General features: G+C 41.6%; 1 protein-coding gene across 2 annotated transcripts in view; it reads left to right on the plus strand.

Moving 5' to 3' along the window:
- opcml (opioid binding protein/cell adhesion molecule-like) overlaps positions 1-21829 on the plus strand; it is a 234670-nt gene that overhangs the window by 76800 nt on the left and 136041 nt on the right. Inside the window, exon 2 of one of the 2 annotated variants that reach the window (XM_071525387.1) lies at positions 13601-13676. In XM_071525387.1, coding sequence (XP_071381488.1) covers positions 13601-13676 — 76 coding nt within the window. Of the gene's footprint in view, positions 1-13518; positions 13677-21829 lie in introns of those variants that run through there. The other variant, XM_071525386.1, reaches the window with a different exon arrangement.

Consider the following 21829-nt stretch of genomic DNA (forward strand, 5'->3'; position numbering starts at 1 on the left):
TGAAATTAGCCCACATCTTAAGACACTTCTGCAAGACACTAAAAAAAAAAAAAAAAACCTGAATAATAATTACTGCTGGGTGTAGTGTATCCAATTAATGTCAATGAGGGCTAATTTGACAAGTAATCATGACAGCCTATTCTCTATACTTATTCATCCGAAACACGAAGAATTAATTACAGGTGATTCAGATTGCAATTTAAATTGGAAAACATGTATTCTTTCCAAATCATATTCAGCAGTGCCCAATTAACATTACACTTTAATAAATAATACTGCAAAGACAACAACATCAGATCTCATTTTGCTCACTCTGATATTGCAAAGTACTGTCCTGATATTGAGCGTGCTCAGCCCAAATGCTGCTTTTGTCCTTGTCCCGGAGCCATTTTGGGCAAGTACAGTAATTGTTTATAGATTTAAAGTATGGGATATTGTGGCCTGGTTATGTCAAGGGTAGAAATTAGGGAATGAGACGGCTAAAAAGAGAATAAGAAGGCCGAGAAAGAAAATCCTTAAAGAGAGTTCTGTAACTTCTGAACACGGGAGGACGAAGCACCAAGGCTCCCTCGTGTGTGTCAAAAACTCAACAAACCGGCACATTAAAACGGAATCGCGTTGATTTACTACACGTTGTCAAGCACATTGTGACATAAAAAAGAAAATAAAAGGAGTAAAACTTACAGCGTTCCTTCAAGTTTATAAATGTTGCAAGATAAAAGCCCAAAATGGCTACATGTCAAAAATGACCACCGCGGTAAAATTCCGCGGAGGGTCGTCTGGGCGAGGCAAACTTTATGACAGAGAGGAATCGTGGCGCCGCGAGTCCTTCCCGGTGTGACATTAGTCATCATCGCCAGTTCAGTCGTTTCAGGGTTAGGCCGGGTATTAATCACCGGGTGACTTGAGAGAGTCTTGTTGAATGAAGGAGGATTGGGATATTTATGGACAAAGGAAGCAAATATCCCGGGCTGCCAGTGGTCGGAGGCGCCGGCGTTGAGTTAGATCATTGGTGACCTTACTTATTTATGGCGAGCGGCTTGCGCTGATGTCAAAAGACATACTGTCAAGGACTCGCTGTCTCTCCGCTGACAGAGAAATATATGTTTATGGAATGATATCTGAAAAGCTGTAATGCATCGTATGTCTTAAGCAAGATATACCCCCCCACCCATCCACCCATAACTACCACCGTCACTGACCCATCCACCCATCCCCCATGATTTTATATTCGGTGCTGCAGTGAGAGACGCAGCCACAGTGCCTGGAAATTGGCTATACACTGTGTATGAATTCTCACAAATAGCTGTGTCCAGGCCTGCTGTAAGGTAGAGGAAATGCATCTCAATGTATAAATGTTTAAGTTCTTAAAGTGTTCATAATCTTGAGTGTGTTTAAAAACTATACCCGTACTTATATATGCTATAAATACTATATACTGTACCAATCCAAAGTAAGATCTTTAACACTCGTGTCTTCCCACCTCGCAGTTCCATCTCCAGTCCATCTCTGCTGCTTTATGACTTTTCATTTACAAGTGCTAATATTGTTACCAAGCAACCCTTTTGTGAGCGAATGTATCTTTTACTTATAACAAATGCGAGTGAGGAGAGAGAATGTGTAAGAGGCAGATCATTCAGAAGAGAAAGAGTGCCGCAATAACAATCTCAGAAAGTGACACAAAACTTGGCACTTTGCAAAGTCACTTTGTTCTGTGGTCTTAACTGCCCTCAGCTGATTGGGCTCTTATTGAGAAATAAAAGCAAGGACATGATTTCCAAAGAACTCTGATCCTTGCAGACACTGTCATTGCTCGGCGTAAAGAAACATTCTTCAGTTTTCAGTTAATTGCACAGGCTGCTAAACACTGGCATCTCACTCTCTTAAGTTCACCTTTAGAAAATGAAGTAGAGTGCTGGCAAACATATCCTCAGCCCTCTAGGCTTTGCCAAAATGCTCCTTTGAAAACTGGATTTCTTTCTTTTAGTGCACAGAGCACATGTCAATATCGACCAGGCAATTATCTAAAATAGGATTTCTTCTTCTTACCACAACATCCTGGCTAGATTTTTATTAGATTCCTTATGCCCTAGTAAGAATACAGTAAGTGTGAGCCTCGCTCCAGATGGAACTTTTATAAGATTGTATTTACGGGTGTAAAGGATGTAAAGGATTCACACCTTCGCTGAAGAAGTCTCTTTCTGTTTGCACTTGCACGCACCGTGGCTACGCAATTTCAATATTTACAAGAAAATGTCAAGACGCCTTACAACATAAAACTGCAGACATTTCAAAATTATAGGGAGTATTGCCAGGCAACATTATAACAAGATTTGAAGTCAGCATTATAAGCTCAAATCATTGCACACAGTGGCTCTTAAAGCAAGCAGAACTGACAGCCAACGGTGTGGTCATCCATCAAGTTGCATTTGGAGAGCTATCTAACTCTTTAAAGAGGCCTGGATGAGTTCACACAGCCTTTACAATCAGTTTATAGAAACTGCCCCAATATTTTACTGACATTCCTGTAACAGAGTGTAACGTGTGGTCATCACTCACAAGAGCGATGCTGTGCAACTCAACAGTTTCTTTGGGTCGACACACAACTCGCGCTGTAACACAACACACATAGCTAGGCTAGGGACAGACATCTTGCTCTATTCGACACTCCTCCAGGCATCTTACCCCTTTTACACCTTGTTAGCTAATTCTCCATATCATAATGCACACTTATTTAACACTGAATGTCCAAAAAAAAAAAGAAAAATACCAAATGTTTATTTTATATCAAAATCCCATTACTTTTACTTCCTGGAAAACAGCGTATACTTAGTGGTTACTTCATTGCGTACCAGTAGGTGTAAATTTTACAAAATTTCCAACCAATAATACCACCACTGCTTTTTGTACAAGCCTTCCCCCTCTGCCTCTCCCATCATATAAAACCTGCAACTTCACAATTTACCCCCAAAAAATCCTGTTTCCTTTTCCTAAGACACCATGATTGTGTCCCGGTGGCTGGAATTTATTCATTTTGAAGAACCCTGAATTTGTGACAGCTCAAGGTTATACGCGCAGCGGCCTGCTTCGCCAACTATCTTTCCATGTTGGATACGGTACAACCCACCCATTTTTTATCAGTGCATCCCTGCATTTTGTCCCTCCCAAACATTTCAATTGAAAACACATCGAATTACAGAAGCAAGACACCATCCTAATGCTGCTCCCTTGTGACTTTAACGCACAGAGAGCGTAGAATAAGTAACGCTGTGCAGGACCACAGCGGTGTTACACAATGGGGTTTTTCCGACCAGGACGGAACATCCCAAACAATAACTGGTTTGGAGATGAGCCTTTTCTGCCCCCCTCCCGATCACATTATGATGGGTTTGTGCAACAGTTTTTCTCCTCAACACACTTTTAAACATCATCATTTTAGCAGTCTTTATGCCACTCCCCAGGGGCTTTCCACTGAGGGGCCAAGAGCAGAAGAATGGTTTATATTTGTCTCCTCTTTGGCTTTTGATAAGGATAATAAATCCATCCTCCAGGCCTTTTGACTCATCCTTGTTACAGACACACAGAAAATTGAAAGAGCCCCGATGCATTCTTAGCTCTGTAATACCATTCAGAGCAAACACACTGGCCCTGAAATCAGACACACGAGACTCGAGGAAGAATTTTAGCTTTCGAGACAGATTTTCACAGTAATATAGGAACGGCTGGATGTGTTTACTGCAAGCTTGATTCAAGGAGAAGGTTCAAAGGGATGGCAGCAACTAGTTGAACGCAGCTAAATCGAAAACATTTCATGACTGATTAATTTTTAAAATAGTTTTTTTTTATTAATTTAAAATGAAGTGTTTAAAACAGACCTCTTTATGCATTTGAAGCCATAAGGAAGATATCTTGATCTTGGGAAGGACCTGCTCTGCCCCTTGAGAAAATAGGACGGGGAGATAATGAATATTGAATGAGCAGATCTACTTCAAGCAATCATCCCCATTGACCAAATCCCATTGGCACACAAATCATCTGTATGGTTATGCCGAGTTAATTAAGATCTAGTGTCTGGAATTAATCGAGTCAAGCCATTGCAAATGTGTTCAATCAGTGGGACCTGCACTGTCTTATCTGCTCGTGCCTTTACTACTGTGAGAATAGGAATGATGATAATAATAATAATAATACTTTTTGAATTTTTACATGTTCATATCTACACGATTCAGAGATGCCTGGTGATGTCACAGCAGGAAAATGTCCTGGCCCTGTGCTAGGCAAATAAAAAACAACCCATGAGGAACGCCAAGTTGAGATAGTAAAGACCGTTATGTACTTTAGCGTTGCTTTTTATGTGAGTGGGATATCGTGTTAGCTTTTATCAGGGGAAATACTGTACCCTCTCAGGCTTCTTGGACTTCCACAGATAAGAAAAATGAGTGAGATTTAACCTCATTTTTCTTCTCAATGCCAACATTTTCCTTTCCATTGCGAGTTGTAATTGTGCCCTCCAGACTTTTATACAGTGAGCGCAGAAATTGGTTGGCCGAAGAAAACAACGCTGGCTGAATCGAAATGCCCCAGCGAGCCATTTACCAGCGCCGTTGTGAAATATGCAGGAAAGCAATCACCTTTATTGAGTTAAGTTAATTAAATATGGTAATAGGTAAAAAAAAAAGAAAAAAAAAAAGAGGAGGAATTTGATTCCAGTTCTCCAAGCAAGTCTCATGACTTCTGCGTAATGACTTAATCTACTTAATTGGTGGTGTAAGTGATCGCGATACAGTCATTTATCATTTGCCAAGATGTTCCTTTGAAAGGACAAATATCGCTGAGCGCCAGCAATGTAAAATAACTCCAGTCCTTTCTCAATTCATTTTTAGTTGGAAAAGAGTTTATTATTTTGTTGTTTGACACAGAGAGAGAGAGAGAGAGATTAATCGCAAGAGATGAATCATGTCAGCATGTCTGTTGCCTGTGGTAATATCCCAGCAATATGTGTTGTGGTGTGTGTGTGTGTCTGTGTGTGTGTGTGTGTGTGTGTGTGCATATGATAGGCATGGTTGGGTGTATCGACAGTAGCGTGACCCCTTCGCTCCATTGAGGGAAAAGGGACAGTTATTGAAAGAGGAGGAATAGTTTGCTAACATCTCACGTCCATAAAGATGTATTTTGTTATTCATGTCTGCATGTGTGTATGTGTGCATGCTTTCTGTCTTCACCAGCACATTTTTGCAACCAAGAACATAGAGCCAGGAAAATAATAGACTTATCTGTCGGACAAAAGTGAATCCATGACTTCACCTCCAGTTGCCTTGAAGGGGGAGCTAAAATAAAAGATAAACCAAAAAGTATGAACACTTTGGATCTTATAATACAGTTATGGAAATTGGAGCACATAGAGAGCCGATCTTACTATCAAAGTCCACCATAATGGATTTCCACTTTCCACTAAAATAAGATTTTCCCCTATGGTTATAAACGTGCGTCACATTTTTAATCAATCAATGTATCATTGTCAAATTAACTGTGATATCTTTATCGAATTTAACACGTTATAAGACAAATTTGATCATGGGGAAGATGGTGGTAGGCAGGTACAATAGGTAGCACCTACTGTATATCACGCCAATGGTGGTGTTGGTTTTGGTGTTTCTAAAAATGAAGACCACATTTCCCATAAACCCTGTTGTCTTCCTGATGAAGTTGAAGCGATGCTGTCAAAATAGAGGAACTGGATTATTATGTATTATTTACCATAAAGCAATGTCCCTTTGTGCTGTAAAGAAGTTGGGCAGATTTCCCACCAAATCCCACCTGGTAGCACAAAATGTAAAATGCAGTGTAGAGGCCGGTAGAGGCTGCCAAGTTTGTTTATGGTAATTATACTGATTAATGTGGGAATGATTTACTGATGTTAAAATGCAACACCTTTAACCTTTCCATGCAAAAATGAATAGGATTATTAGAACAACGTAATTAAATGCTCTATAAACCAGCAAAAAAAGGCAATAAAGGTAAACAATATAGCTTTGAAAGATTACCTTCCACTTCACAACAGTTTCAATCATCAAAAATCTTGGCAGAAACAAGAAAGAATTCTGCAAGACATTTTAAAATTGACCAACAGGAGGCAGCACAAATTTGTTCTTTTTCGCCTGGTCAATTTGATTTCATCAAATCTGATACACATGTTCCATGGTCAAGTGTTGGTTAACATCTAAACACTGGTTCTGATTAGTCTTTGTGTGCATACTTACTGAAAGGCTTTTACCCCAGCATGGGTGTGGACTATAATTATAATCAGGGCTTCTATTGTGAACTTGCAAACCACATTTCATTCATATGTTACAAGGCATTTGGCGTTTTCTGTGTTGCAGTCCACAGCCTCTCCAATCATCTGATCTAAACATCACTGAACCTTTAGGGGAAGTAGATTTCCACCTCTTTCATCCCTCACAAGAAGGAGGTTTTCCTTCTTGAGGTCCACTATCCCACTACAGACAGTTCAGGACTTTTAGGATGGCATTTCAAGGAAGATTGAAGCTGTTTAGAGCCGAGTTCTTACTATGTTCTTGATTCATATATTAAGTGTTTTTACGTTACGCTGTCCACCCCCTGTAAATTGACTGTATATTATAATGCTCTCTGGACTGTATTTTGAAGAAGATAAATCATTAGCAGCAGTGAACAGTGGTGTACTGTAGTTGACATACATTGACAGTGGCTTAATGTGGCACTGCGTTTCATTTCAAGACTATAAAGCGTAATTCCTACACATTTACTGGGAGCAAGTACCCTCATTTACACATACAGTAGATGTGAGGCTACATTAGCACAGTCATTAGTGTGCAGAATGAGTAGCATAGCATGACTGAGGCAAGGGTGCATGGCACATACACAGCTATCATTAACATTTTCAAAATGCCGAGGTCTTTCATGGTTTACTTGCTTATGGCCACCGAGGGAATCTGCCGAAGAGAAAGAAAAGAAAACAGGGTGAGGCACTCGGCAAGATTAAGTCCTTATGCCTCAAAATCCAGCATTGGACACCTCCTCACAGGTGTATACTTTGTTAGCACATTCCACCTTTAGGGCAACTGTACTAGCCCTGAAAACTAATCCATTATTGATAACGCCTCCTGATTGGCTCCTGTCGATCTGGAAATTGGATGATTAACCATCTGAAATTGTGCGTAACCCCTTTTTAAATATTCCCTCATCGTGTAGATATTTTCCCAACTTTCCTAACCGCCACCCATATGTCAGTGTCAAATATGATCTGAGTGGTTGATTCATTCTATCCCAAGGTATTAGTTCCATTTGAGTAATATTTGAATGGAAATTGCTCAGTCAGATGCATTCACCTTGAAGTGAGCGGAATCCATCTCTAGGATGACAGTTTCTACCTAAATAAGCATTACTGGGAGCTGCTACTCTCAATTCAGATTGGACACTGTTATTGTCACCATCCAAATTGTTTCTAACCCCGGGGTTAAAGACTGCTCTATTTGCATACATACAAATCAACAATTTAATGTTGCTGAAATCGACATTAAGTCTGAAATGCAGAAAAGCAGACATGTTGAATTTGTCCTGGGGAACTATCGTTGAGAATCACAACGGGGCTCTCTTCCCAGGGTCTGTACTGTAAATACGTTTAGCAGAGTGATTTGCTATAATGAATGCCGTGTTCGTTCTAAATTCCCTGTTATATTGAAAAGAAATTGTGTGAAATTGTGACTTGCGTTTGTTAAGAAGGAGAGAGTTAGTGATAGTTTACTGTTGAAGTTGTTGTGAAAGTGTTTTTGGTGTAAACATCACTGAATACTGGGCGATAATCTCGCTCTTCATTAGCCTTATCTCATTGTCCTAGCACGCTCCGAAAACTTATTAGGCGTTTTTCCCCCTAGCTAACTGCTGAAATGCCATCTTGAAGACATTATTATCCAAACCATTTGCAGAGCGCCAATCCTAGATTTGATTGTATCAAGACGGATGGCTGCAAGACAGGGAACTATAAACCGCCGCCTTTTTCCCACTGACATTGAAACAAAGTTTAAATGTAATATTGAGAAGATAAAATGTTCCAAAGATCAAATTCATTCTCTTCTGAACTCTGTCAATAAATATGCTAGTATGGCTGTGTACACAAACACACACATACACACACACACAGAGTCCTTGTTGATGCCTTTCATATTTGCTTGCCTCTCATAAAAGCTGGATGCTTTAATGCAGGAGGATTTAGCCATGACCTTCAGCCAGCTTTTATGCCCATTACTTGTAGTCAATAGAGTTGCTAAAATGGTTGGAGTATTGAAAGATTTGATGAAAAATGTTGTATAAATTGAACACAGGGTGAAGACCCCTACTAACTTGTGTATCAGTGACACGCCCATGTGCATGAATTAAATTCAGAGACACACACACACACACACACACGGAAAGTCATGCAGAGGTCAGTGGAAGAGCCTCTGATAGAGTGTATCAGCATATCTGCTGAACATGTGCCTGCTGGGAGCAGACAGAATATTACACCTATTGATAACACAGGATGTCTGAACATTCAAATCATTTAAAGGTGCCAGCTTCTTAAATAATTCATGCCTTCATGTCATGCATACGTTGACTGACTTTGCAACAGATTGTTCAGCATTACGCAGTGAGAGAACTAGGAGGGCTGGATTAGATGGGATGTGACACAGACCGGCCCCGATCCTTGAAGGCAAAGAAAGGCCAACGCTACAGAAAATAAACAGCCTTTTGTTCCATATGCTGCGACTGCAAGTCAAACATCTGATTAGGCAATCTGATAAGTCAAGACTGAGGCAGATGTAGTTATCTGGGATCAAGGCTGGAATCATGTGTAGCTCTCCATGCCAGAAGCATTTAGGCTCATACACTGTATAAAGCAGACCTAAGTCAAGTTGCTATTTGATTTGGAAGAAACTTCAGCCTCAGACAACAAACCCAATCAGATTGCTCTAAAAGACAAAACCCTGCCAATCACGCACTCCAGGCAGTAAAGGCAAATTATCAAAGCACTTAATTGTTTCTAACAGACTGACCTAAGAGTGGTACACAGCCACTCATGGAAGCGCTGTATAAGGAACCATTAGTGTGCCAAAGCAATCTGAGCCTCTGCAGATGACTGCATCCATTGAGTAAACACTCTTCATTCAATCTGCGGCTCCCTACCCGTGTTTTTGCTCGGGTATTAGCTCGCTTTGGCCAGAGACTATCCTATTGTCTGGTAGCTGTGCCCATCCTTGCATGATATGAATGAAGATTAGCATGGATTATTTGAATAAACCACCCAGGGTCCGGTGTTAATGCGTCTCAGCAGGAAATTATGAGAATGTCATTGCATGTATAAGTGAAATAAATGAGAAGCACAATCTGCGAGGAAGAGGTGGAACGTATAACCCGGCAAACAGTCAAAAAGACTTGAAGTGAAATGGCTTTGTTCATTTCAGCATGTTAAAATCAATACTACCACCTCCTGTTCTGGATGTATAGTTAGATATTTAGACCTATTTAAACTCTGGATCCCAGTGCAATATTCCTTAGACCTGTATATATTCCTGCTTTCTATGGTTATTGTTATTTCTCTACTGCTGACCTCTATAGCAAACCAAGTGCATACTATATAGATAAAGGTCCTGTTTCTTTTTTATACACCACTTATACTTGTGCATTACTTCTTTGTGTACTACTGTACCTCATTAAGAGACCTATTCCCTAATTTCTACTTCATTTTTTTTTTTATTACGTTGAGCCACAGGAGCAAACCACCAAGACAAATTCCTTGTTTGGCCAGTAAAACAGATTCTAATAAGAAAGCCTAACGGCTGCATGGAAATAGTTGCTTTCTTTTCCTTTCCTCTCCCCTATCCTTGTGTGTTTTGCACATCAAGAATGATTCATGAAGGCTGCGCACCAAACAATGCCATTCTAATTTGTCATTTCTGCATGCATGGCACCCTTGCTCGTGGTGGAGCTCTGGCAAGGTCACCGGGTGCACCTGACCCGCTGTAGGCAGAACAATGAGGGTCGACACCATAATGCACATGACATGGATTGAAATGGATTGCAGTCTTATTTTTAACCTCAGAACGCTATTGTGCCGAGCTGATTGCTGCGAATATGTTTCTGTGACTCTTCCCTCTGTCTGTTGACGCTGTTATTATTCCCTCTCCATCCCTGCAGTGCATTGCGAGCAGCAGCCACAAGGGTGTTAAAAACCACACCGCACGACCAAATGTTGCCACCTTAATCGACTCGGGGGGTTGTTTGTGAACAAATGATTCCCCCCCCCCCCCCCCCGTCCCCTCGACTATAATTAAGACCACATATCTTAGATTTTGCTGAGGTCAGCGAGAGGTTTTAATTTAAAAACCATTAAGTTGTGCACATAGTCAGGACTTGTGTTGCATCCTAGGCAGATATAATTTTAATTAACTCTTATCTTAGCCCAATTTCTCTCGCGCAAGACATCATCATAATTCCTCAATAACAACCTTAGAATAAATTGAACGACAGCTCGGTATATTTAACGGGCTGCTCGCGTGTCAAAACAAGCACTGACCTCTGTACCTTAGGCTTTATCTAATCAATCCTCATGCATATTGGACTATACATTTTCCGGAATTAGAATCAGGGGAATTATAGTCTTTAGTTGTGGCCTTAAAATTGTGGAAATAGAGGAAATAGGGGGACACACACAGGACAGAGTGGACTAATATCCTTTATTGTTGATGACACCTCAGAGTCCACTCTAAGTGTTTCCTGTGCACTAAAATGTTTGTGTTCTACTGTTGCAACTACCAGCGAGCTGGCAATAAATCCTTGCAATAGCCTCACACCTGCTAAATGATATAATTGTCTTTTTGGCACTGTATCATCTACGGTGCACTTAGTGTTTTTATCTCAAAAAGAAAGGCTCTTATTGCGAAGTCAATAAGTACGTGGGACAAGATTGATGAACACACAACAGAATACAGACTATAGCATGCATCCAGTAGCCATCAATAGTGACACACAGACATTCGATACTAGGCAAGAGCAATGCCGGGTGTCTCTTGTATCCTTACCCCAGCGATGGCGTCTAAAGCTACCAGCGTATTCCTCACTGTTGCCTCCCATGTAATATCTCAACAGCATGCCATTGATGTTAAGGTAAAGAAATTATCTTGTTCAGTCTTCTCATGAGACTGAAAAGCTGTCATAGTAACTGTGAGTGCTGCTGTTAGATGCACAGCAAAGTGCCACTCTTATCCCTAGTGGCCGGCGTCCCCTCCATGCATACAAATACGGAAGAGGAGAGGCGGCATAGGCAGAAGAAGGGTAGTAAACAAAGTAAATGCAAAAGTTCGGGCCTCTCCCTATTAACCCTTTCCCCAAAGGAGCCCCCCCCCCCTCACTGTTGGCATCAAAAGGACACTTGATCGGAAAATTTTGCGTTAAATTACCCCGCCATCCACCTCCTCATTTCCCAAGAAACTCGCGTTGTATGACACCTTCCCAAAGTGGGGCCCAGGGACACCCAGAGTGGGGAAAAAATTAAAATTAAAAATGTGGAATAGTTTCATTTCGGTATCATTTAATTTACTAGACATTAGCCCAAATGAAAATGACTTCTCTTATCAAAGGCTGCCAGCTCCTGTTTTCTTCCCATCTACAGGAGGGACGGTTATGCAGCTCTTAATTAACCATATCAACAAAAATCTTCCTAGGCGGGGGTCACGGGGACAACATTTCATCAGACAGGCCTAATCTGTATCTATTTCAGGGTCGTTTACACCAAAACGTTTGGGAGTGAATCATTCAGCATATTATTCCACTCTCCTCCTCTTGCATTCGTGACAAGTCCTGAAACAAATGAAGGACAGACACTGAACTCAGCTCTGCTGCTTAACTCAGCAGGACCCCTCAATAGATACACATTAAACCACGGACCCCCCATTTGAGAAAGCCTCAAGTCTCCTCGTGTGATTTTTGTTGTAGGTCTTTATCAGCGGTTCTCAAAGTGGAATCCAAGAACGCACAGGCTCCTTAAAGGGGATGAGGTATAATTTCACTCTAATTTGAATTCGCTAGAACAGGATTTCTCCAACTGCTTCATGTCACGGACCCCTGAAACAGACACACATTAGGCCACGGACCCCCCATTTGAAAAGATTTTGTCCCCTGTCTTAGGTAGCTGTTGTTGATGTAATATTGACTGGTATAAATGCTACACTGTTCACGGAGATAATAGTGGTGAGAGCGAAACCCATGATTAGAATAGTTGTCCTGCAACATTCTCTGATTGCGCTGACTTCTTCTAGCGAATTAAATTATAGTGAAATTAAACTATTTCTCATTTGGCCCGGAACCCCCCCTCGTCCCCCGGTCGCCCACTTTGAGAACCACTGCGCTAGAAATGATCCCAATTACCTAATGTATAAGAGTGCCTGTTCTAATAAGGGGTTTCAATCTCACCACTATTAACACCCCCCCCCCCACCCGCCCACCCTCAAGTAAAGTGTAGACAGTTACACAATTCTACAACACTGAATCAACAACAGTAATCTTGCCATATGGGAGCTCTCTGTGAAGAAATCATATCATACGGGAGGGGAGGGGAGGGGGGGGGGGTCTGTGATATGAAAGTGTTTGGGAACTCTCACTCCTTGCTAAATTGTAATGAGCAGACTAACTGGCATTTAAATGATCCCTCATTTTGCTGGGGACCCCTTGGAGCCCCCCTCAAGGACCCCCCCCCCCCCTCCCCCGGAGGTCCCTCAGACCCTAGTTTGGGAGCGACCACCACACTCTAACCCCACGCATATGAGGGCATTGCAGAGTGCAGACCATAAGGAGCACAGTACAGTCTCATCAACTGATGCTACCTGGCGATTAAAGCAAGGAGAGAGAGGGGGAGAGAGAGAGGGAGAGAGAGAGAGACGAAGAGAAAGAGCGAGAGAGAGAGAGAGGAGTACTTCAGGAGCTGTACTTAACGAATAAAAAAGACACTACAGCGAATTTAGCCCTCTCCTTTTCTTGTCTTGAGTGTGAATAGCTCTACACAGTCTCACTCCGAGATTTATATATATATATTTAAAAATATATATATTGAGGAGAAAACACACAAGGAGACTTGGCTTATGCATCTCAGCGCGAGCATCCATTTCACGGCGATTACAGTTTGAAGCGGAGGAGACGGTGCGCATTTCTCAGAGACACACGGTGCTTTTTCCCTCCTTTTGGAAGCCAGTTTCCTAGAGCAGCGGACGGGCGGACAGACACTTTTTTCCCCCCCTCCCTTCTGTCTCTGCTGCTGCATTCGCACCGGCGGACAGTATTTCATAACACAGCCTATTTTTTTTTTTAATTGGGGCACCGTCCAGGGTCGACCTGCAATTACAGCACCGCATCTCGTGGAGTGGAATTCGCGGTCCGCGGCTCCCCGAAGACGCAAAGGAATATCCGACGGTTCAAGTTTTCGTGGAAGTTGCGCATAGACGGGGCAAAATGGGAATTTGTGGCTATTTGGCGGTGCCAGGGAAATGCCTTGTTGTCCTCGGACTCAAATTGTTATTCCTTGTACCTGCAGGAGTTCCGGCCAGAAGCGGGGATTCTTTATTAAAGGACAACATCACCGTCAGACAGGGGGAAAGCGCCGTCTTGAAGTAAGTCTCTCTTTTTTTTTTTAATTGTATTTCCATAATAGATAAGCAATATCATTCCCCCATGTGCGTCATGATTGACTCGTGTTTTTAAGCTTGTACCGGGGGATAAAACACAGCTAATCCGGCCAAGTGCAATGCTCCGGGAGTTCTTATAGGTCATTATATCCTGTACACAACGCACAACGATTGATTTTTTTTTTTTTCAATTAGTAACCAGTGAAATTGCATACATTTCACTCGCAAGTTAGGGCACAGCATGCAAAACTCAGGGTTTAGCTCCTTTCGCCCGTTGCCCTTGAATGTTATTGATCCGGTTAATGTCTTGTTGAGGATGCACAGAGCTGAGATACTCAAATTCTGCACGAGGAGGGGTTGGGTACGTATTGATTAGCCTATGTGATACAAATGTAATTATCAATTCCATTTTCATGCCTGTCTTATTTCCCCGCTCCACTTCTTGAAATGTTTTGGAAGAAGCTGCATCTGGTCTATTTTTGTAGCAGTTTTCATCAGTTAAACCCCTCATGAAAATCCCTATTATATCTCTGTAATATTCCAATAGGGACATGAAGTGGGTCTGTGGTTTTTGTGTGGGTTTATAATGGCCTTATCATACTTTATCATATATTTTTTTTTATCTCCTATGGAATCACTATAATAATCCTGTAGGGACTTAGAAATTGCCTTTGGCACTCAATAGTGGGTTTATAGTGACCATATCATACTTCATGTTTTTTTTTTTTTATCTCCTATCTCCTCGCTGTAACATTCATATTTATTTGTATGGTATCCTCGTAAAAAAATGTATCGGATTGCTGTAGCTCCTTTTTGGAAGGGACGACCAGGCGTGCTGCTAGAAATTTAGAGCCCCTGTGAAAGGATGTGACACAGGGCCCCCACACTTCAACCCCCTACGCCCAGCCACCCACACACACACACACACACACACACAGACACTGCCTCTAATTTAGTGCACAGAGACAGGCTTTTCAAATCACGCAAGGACATGAACTATCCATAGCAATTATACATGGTTCAACTGCGAAAGGACTTGGAAACTATGACAGCAGAAAAAAAAACATCTTCAGCAGAGGTTGGTCTAAATTGTCAGGCACCTACTCTGACTCATCACTATTAAAGTAGTAATCCGAGATAAATTCACATAAATAAATACCCATTTTGCTACTCTCTATTGCTGATTGATGTTACACAATTGTGACCTATCCCCACTTCATAAAAGCTTCATTTGCTGTTATACTATTAAGTGCTTCATTAGGTTCGAGGTGTTTCTGGACTTTGCAGTTATTTTATTGCCACCTATTTTATTGTTACCTAATCTGACAGGATGTTGGCCATTGGGATAAAGTCTCCGCCAGCTTCCTCTATGCTGCTCTTTTCATCCCCGTCTGCTGTTACCACAGAATCTTAGCCACTTTAGCAAGCTAGCTATAACCAGTCGGGGATCTCCCCTACAAAGAGGGGAGACTGAGGAGCTGCTCCTCACTCTCTCCTTTTGGTTTTTTTTAATGAAATAGTAATACATTACCCAGGTAGTGTATAATGACTCATGCCAGAAACTCATGCCAAACTCCATTCAAAAATCCGTCAGTTTCATGCTTATTTTCACTTATTGCAAAATGACATCTCTCATAAGACATGACTGAAGATGTTTTATGTATTTTAATCGCCACTCTTCAATTCGGTATACATAGTACCCATCATTTATTTAGATAAATGTACGTTTTTTTTCCCAGAGTCTTCTTTCACCAAAATACACTGCTGAGCCAGCAGGGGTGAACCAAATATAAAAGTTGAGATTTTATTAAAATGCAAGCTTTTTGGTGGATTATATACATGCTGAATTTACCACAACACCATACCAATTAGTAAAAAATGTTGCAAGTTATATTTTCTGAGGTATGTATTTTGGCAATAAGCAAGGCAGTAACAAATTGCCAGATTTTTGAACGGACCTTGGCCTGACATTCTCTCCACAAGCTAGCCTGTCACCAATCCCCGATGTATTTGTCCAATCGGCCAACTGCAGTGGCTGGAAGTACGGACGTGATTCGGTCATAACCAAAACAGCACTGAGTGGCAGTAGGCAGCCCTAGTTCTGGCCATACTGTCTGATTTCCTCGGAATCTCTGGGAAGTGCGGTGCAAAAACACTACAGTAATGACTGCTTATCACTATAAATGTTGCCAAAAGAAACAACACAGTGTCATAGATGTGAAGCAGCCTACACAGTTCAGCAGTGCTGCAGAGAGGAGGCCAGTAATGATCCTGGTTCAGTGTGTCTGTAGACATTGCCATGCATCCTAACAGCCAATAGGGGCAGATAGGCTTACTGTGAAGATGTGAATGAGTGATTGGGTGAGTAAGTGAGCAAGTAACTTACCCTCTAGGTCCATGAGTTACTTTGCATCTAAAAAAATGAGGAACTCAAGGATTACCACTTTAAATGTGGGTGGAGCTCAAGTTGGCACTCTCAGAAAGCAATTCCATGAGGAAACACCACGCTATAATCTAGAAAAACAATTGTTAGCTAATGTGTAATTATTAAACATAAGTGCACCTAACAAGATGCCAAGTATGGCTTTGATCACACTTAATTTGCTGAATGCATTACTCTCTCCAAGTTCAGTGAGAGAATCAGTTATGAGGCTAAGTTGGTTTCTGATTGGCTGCCTCATATTTGCAAGTTAAGGTAAAACCTGAATGTGTTTCTAACACCATAAAACATGCCAATACACACATTTTTCCCTTCAGCTACTGTAGAATAACATTTTAACATCGTTCACTTACGATAAAATAACATGAACCTTTAGCAATCCCCAAAATTAGGTTGTTGCAGCAGCGAGAGTAATAGAATATAGCAGAGGAAAAAAAATAATATAATTCCAAATTTGAAAATAAGTAATAAAAAAAAAAAATACAATAAAAACAAAAGCAATAAAATGTAGAATAGAAAATAGAATTGTGGGGTTATATACACATATGCAACCGACAATCTCAACATAGGTTAAATAGACAGTATAGGTGGAAAGTAAGTAGTCAATATTACTAACACGGATTACTAAATATGAAATATGTGCTATACTGTACATGTATACTGTATGAAATAATGAAACTGATATGATGATATAAGTTATCAGCATATGTAACTATGAGAGGTACAGGGGAAGTGTCATATGTAGCGAATGTACAGAAATATGTCCAGAGGAAATACAGTGCAGCAAATGATTACATATGTACATATTAGTCCGCAGCCTAGGAATGCAGGGAGCAATCCAGGGCAGTTGGTTTCATTAGTGCAGTGCGGTGCTTCAGCTCCCTCCTAGTGGAGAGTGGGGCCTGTTGGATAGGAAGCATTGCACAGTCTGATGGCTGTTGGCACAAAAGCACACCTAAACCGCTCACTGTTGCACCTTAGGCGGAGACTGAAAATGCTCCGTAGCTGCAGCAGCTCACCGGAGGGGGTGGGAGGTGTTGTCTAGGATGGAGTTCAGTTTAGTCCTCCTGCTCCCCTCTGCTCTGCAGGGCGTCCAGGCCCAGCCTCACAACAGAGCCAGCCTTTCTCACCAGTTTGTTAATCCTGCCTGCATTCCCAGCCTTGATGTTGCCTTCCCAGAACACCACCGCAAAGAACAGTGCACTGGCCACCACTGATTGGTAAAACATGTTGAGTGGTCTGTTAACCAGGGTTCCCACAGTCATGGAAATCCTGGATAAGTTAGTTAATTTTATTTCCAGTCCTAGAAAATATTTGGGAAAATTGTAAAATATCATTAAACCTTTGGAAAAATGATGACATTTTAATTAATGATATTGTTAGGGAACACCTAGAACACAAAATCACACAGACAGAACTCCTTCAAAATTTAAAGCTTTATTATAATGATCGATCGAAGGAGAAAGAGAACATAAAGACAAAAGCCTAACACCCTGCTCCTGACTCTCTCTCTCTCTGCAGTAACATTTATAAGGCTGTCTGCATGTAAACAGGATGTCGCCTGGCCAACACCTGCCCTGCAGGCCGCATTGTGTAATCATCAACTTCATCATTTACTGGAAATGATGAAGGGGGGATAGATGAACTTGGACGAAAACAAATGATAACTTGGAACAGAAACCAGATGATAACTTGGAACAGTAAGCCCCAAGGAACTGACCCAAGGTCTGCAACTTAATGAATAATACAGGGACTACATTGCTTCACCACTTCAACAATCTGCTCTCTGGAATGTTATTGCTAAGTTTATCATCTCCCCTACAATACTAGGTGAGATGATAAACTTAAAAATAAAAATGACATACATCTTGTTGCTAGCTAACCAGCAAGTGGGTTCAAGCCTCTGTGGGATTAAGTGACCAAGGCAAATTAGTAATACTAGAAGTAAGCGTACACTTTCAGGCAATGTTGTCATGCAAAAATATTTTCATGCAATTCAAAACATTGCCCTGGAAAGCAAAATGTGATCAATATTTGGCATTGTATTTATGCAAATAAAACAATAGTAGTACAGCCAAAATTTGGTCTGAAGTTAGAGAAAGGTTATGGAAAAGCTTTGGAATCTAATTAAAATAAGTGTGGGAACCCTGTGTTACATATAATGAAAGACGTGAGCTTCTTCAAGAAGAAGAGTCTACTTTGCCCATCTCATCCTCTTCACTCTGGATGTTGACAGGCGTTGGTGGCTTTTTGCACCATCGGAAGTCCGCTACCAGCTCTTCCATCGTACTGATGTTGAGCTGCAGATGGTTTTCCCTGTAGCACCCGATGAAGCTCTCCACCAGACTCCTGCACTCCTTCATGTCACCCTCACTGATGCACCCCACAATAGAGGAGTCCTCAGCTAGAGCTTCGGGCAGTAGCATGACCCAGACTCGAAATTAGAGGTGTAGAGCAAGGGCAGTCAACCGTGTGCCATGTAGGAGGGTGCAGAGGGTATGCAGGTTTTCATTCCAACCAAAGACTACAGCAGGTGATTTCACTGATTAACACACCTTCAGCCAGAGAGGAGGAACACTCGGCCCTCCATGGCACACGGCATGAATACCCCTGGTGTAGAGGGTGAACTGCAAAGCTGACAGTACAGTAACCTGGGGCGCCCCCATGTTACTCTACATACTGCAGCCTGTCAGGTAGATAGTCCATAATCCAGGAAACCATGGCATCCACCTCCATTGCTTTGAGCTTCTCCCCAAGCAGGAGGGGCTGGATGGTGTTGAAAGCGCTAGAGAAATCAAAGAACATGACTCTCACTCTGCTTTCCAGCCTCTCCAGGTGGGAATAAGCCCTGTGGAGCAGGTATATGATGGCATCATCCACGGCTTTTTTGGTCTGGTATGCAAAGTAGATGCGGTCCAGGGAGTCCTTCACCAGGGGCCTGAGGTGCTGCAGGACCAGCCATCCAAAGGTCTTCATTATGATGTCAGTGCTACCGGCCTGTAGTTATTGAGGACATTGGGGCATCTCTTCTTAGAGGCAAAAGGACCCTTTTAGTAGGTTTTCCACTTTGGGGCCACCCTCTCCTGGTGCAGGAAAACCTTTGCTAGCTAACTTGTACATGCTCTGAGCACCCTGGGGCTGGCAGGACCCACTGCCCTGCCTGTGCGGTGCCTCTCTAAATTCTTTCTCATATGGGTGGCAGTGATGGAGAGGCTGGGTAGGGAGGCAGGCTGGGGAGGTTGAGATGAGAGGGCTAGGGCTAGGGAGGTGGGCAAGGGGGAAGGAGGTTCGGAGGGGGGGGGGGCAAGGCTGTGGTGCTGACCCTTGGAGTGAAGGACGTGATTGACAGACTGGACAGACTGAGATAGGTAGTCACCATAATCGTATCAGTGTTTTCAGTCCAGAATTCTATGAGTTAAAATATTTTGCACCACTGATACAACTGATTACAAGGATACAAGGATTTTTTTGACATATGAATAGTGGTCCAGCATATGTAATATTTCCATTACTACCATTCTGAAGGCAGTAAGTCATGTTGAAGTAATGCCCTTGGTTGCAAATTTGTGACATCATATTGAGGGTAAAATCATTTTGAGTCATCAATATGACAGATATTCTTTAAAGGGAGACTCAACATTGCTATAGTATTGGTTCCAGCCTGGTCCAATAAGGCTTTCTATCTGAAATGAGGAGCCAAAAAAAGTGCTGCCAGCAAATACTGACAGGCTTTTCAAGGGTTAAATGTTTTGGGGTCAGGCAAACTACAATTTAAGTGTGATTCTAGCATAAGGTTTTAATGGAAGATTGTTGCATCTGAGTGATTTCCTGTTGTGGGCAAAATTGCTAGTGTGTTATTTGATTTCCACAGGGCTGTATTATTCAGACAGTCAAGGGTAACACAAAGCAGTGTCATTCTCACATAAATAGTCACTGCCAACAGGAACATAAGCAGATGTGAATGGCGGAATAATTTGCGACAGACAACACAGCTTTGCAAGAAATACACATATATATATATATATATATTTTAAATGGAGAGCATCAGGAAGAATGAAATGTTTGGGTTAGTAAAAATGTTAGAATGCCAAATTAAAGCCAGTTTTTAAAGCCAACATTCATACATGTGTGCACAACCCCTGAAATAATCTTTACAGTCTAAATTTCAGTTAAAATGCTATTCATTAATTCACCCATGATTTATACAATAGCTGAATAATTGCTTCTGATCGGCTGGAGGATGGCCAGTATTTGCATCCATGTTGTGGCTCTGATGAATATTTGGTTCTGATTAGCAGAAAGGTGGGAATTTTTTCAAGAAAGGCTTGGCAGATGTGCCTGGTTTTGTTAATGTCCTAATAAGTATTTCCACCGTTGCTTTCAGTCTTGCCTAGTTACCAATGGTGAAGTAATTACCTTGCAAGTGGTGACAATAAAGCACCAAATTTTAAAGCTGCCATACTGTAGGACATTTTGTTTGAATTCAGCAATCCCCATTTTGAGTGAACATAAATGAGTAAGATAATATGCCAGAATCTTGGCAATATTGATTGTGCCATTGCTCTGCAATTTGCTTTCAGTGAAAATTTTGTGGCTCAAGCATCTGACCAATTATGGCAAAGTCTGCAGCAGCAGGGCTTCACTCTGTGTTGTCAGTCAGCTGTGCACTCATCGTCACTGGCTGGGAGGGTAGTGGAGGGAGGGAGGGGAGTGTGTTAGTCTTTGTTTCCTTTAAATGTACCTTTGAATAGGGTAATGTAAGAGAGGGGTAGAATTATGTTGTTTGCTTTAAGTAACATATAAGCAGCAACTGTGATCAACTTGTGACCCATTTTGTCATGGAAATATGTTTTCTTTTCTTGTGCTTTCTTGGAAGCACACAAATTTTATGTTATCTTATTTTATCTTATTTTAATGTTTCTATATTATTCAACTTTCATGGATTTTTTTAATGAAGATAGGTTTTTACATCCAGAGCAGTGGCTGGGCTCTGATTGCCAGACAGTACCAGATACTGGTACCGTTATTCCCCTGATTCACATGATGGAAAGTGAAGTGAAGACCATCCAGAGGGAGCCAGTTCAAATGCTTCAGAGTTGCCTGTTTGAAAGGATTTAAGCAGTTGTGTATGGAGGGTTGCCAATCAAGTCCAAGTACAGATGTGATGTGTAAATTGGAGCTTGAAGATGCGTGTAAAAATGAATGGATTATTGAAAACGCAATAACTTCATATTTTGACACTGTCTTCATTAAGCATTTTGATCACATGAATTCCTATAATAGTGCAGCTTTTGATCACGACACTGTCTTGGACTAACTCTTCCCTGGTTTTAATCATACTTAACTATAAGAGGTGACCAAGTGTTTAAGGTGATGGGCTGCTAATCCATTGTGCTCTGCACTTGTGGGTTCATCCTTCCATCCTTGCCCTAAGGCATCTTTGTAGCAGCAGGGTAGCATAGTTAAGGACAGCACTCTTCAACATGGAGGTTTATTCCCTCATGTCAACAAGCATACACTCTGCTGAAGTGTCCTTGAGCAAGACACTGACTCTCCATCAGCTGCAGGGTTGCTGTTCTGTAGCTGATTCTGACCTTTAAACTTCCTTGGGGAGGGGAGCGAGCAAAAAGAGAATTTACATATTTAATATAATGTAATAAATTATCACATTATAATTAGGAGCGGTAGGTACATCCTA

Source organism: Centroberyx affinis, unplaced genomic scaffold, assembly GCF_046629955.1.
Source record: "Centroberyx affinis isolate AG114_WGS23_722 - 3 ecotype Tasmania unplaced genomic scaffold, CSIRO-AGI_Caff_v1 ptg001291l_1, whole genome shotgun sequence".
Lineage (NCBI taxonomy): Eukaryota > Metazoa > Chordata > Actinopteri > Beryciformes > Berycidae > Centroberyx > Centroberyx affinis.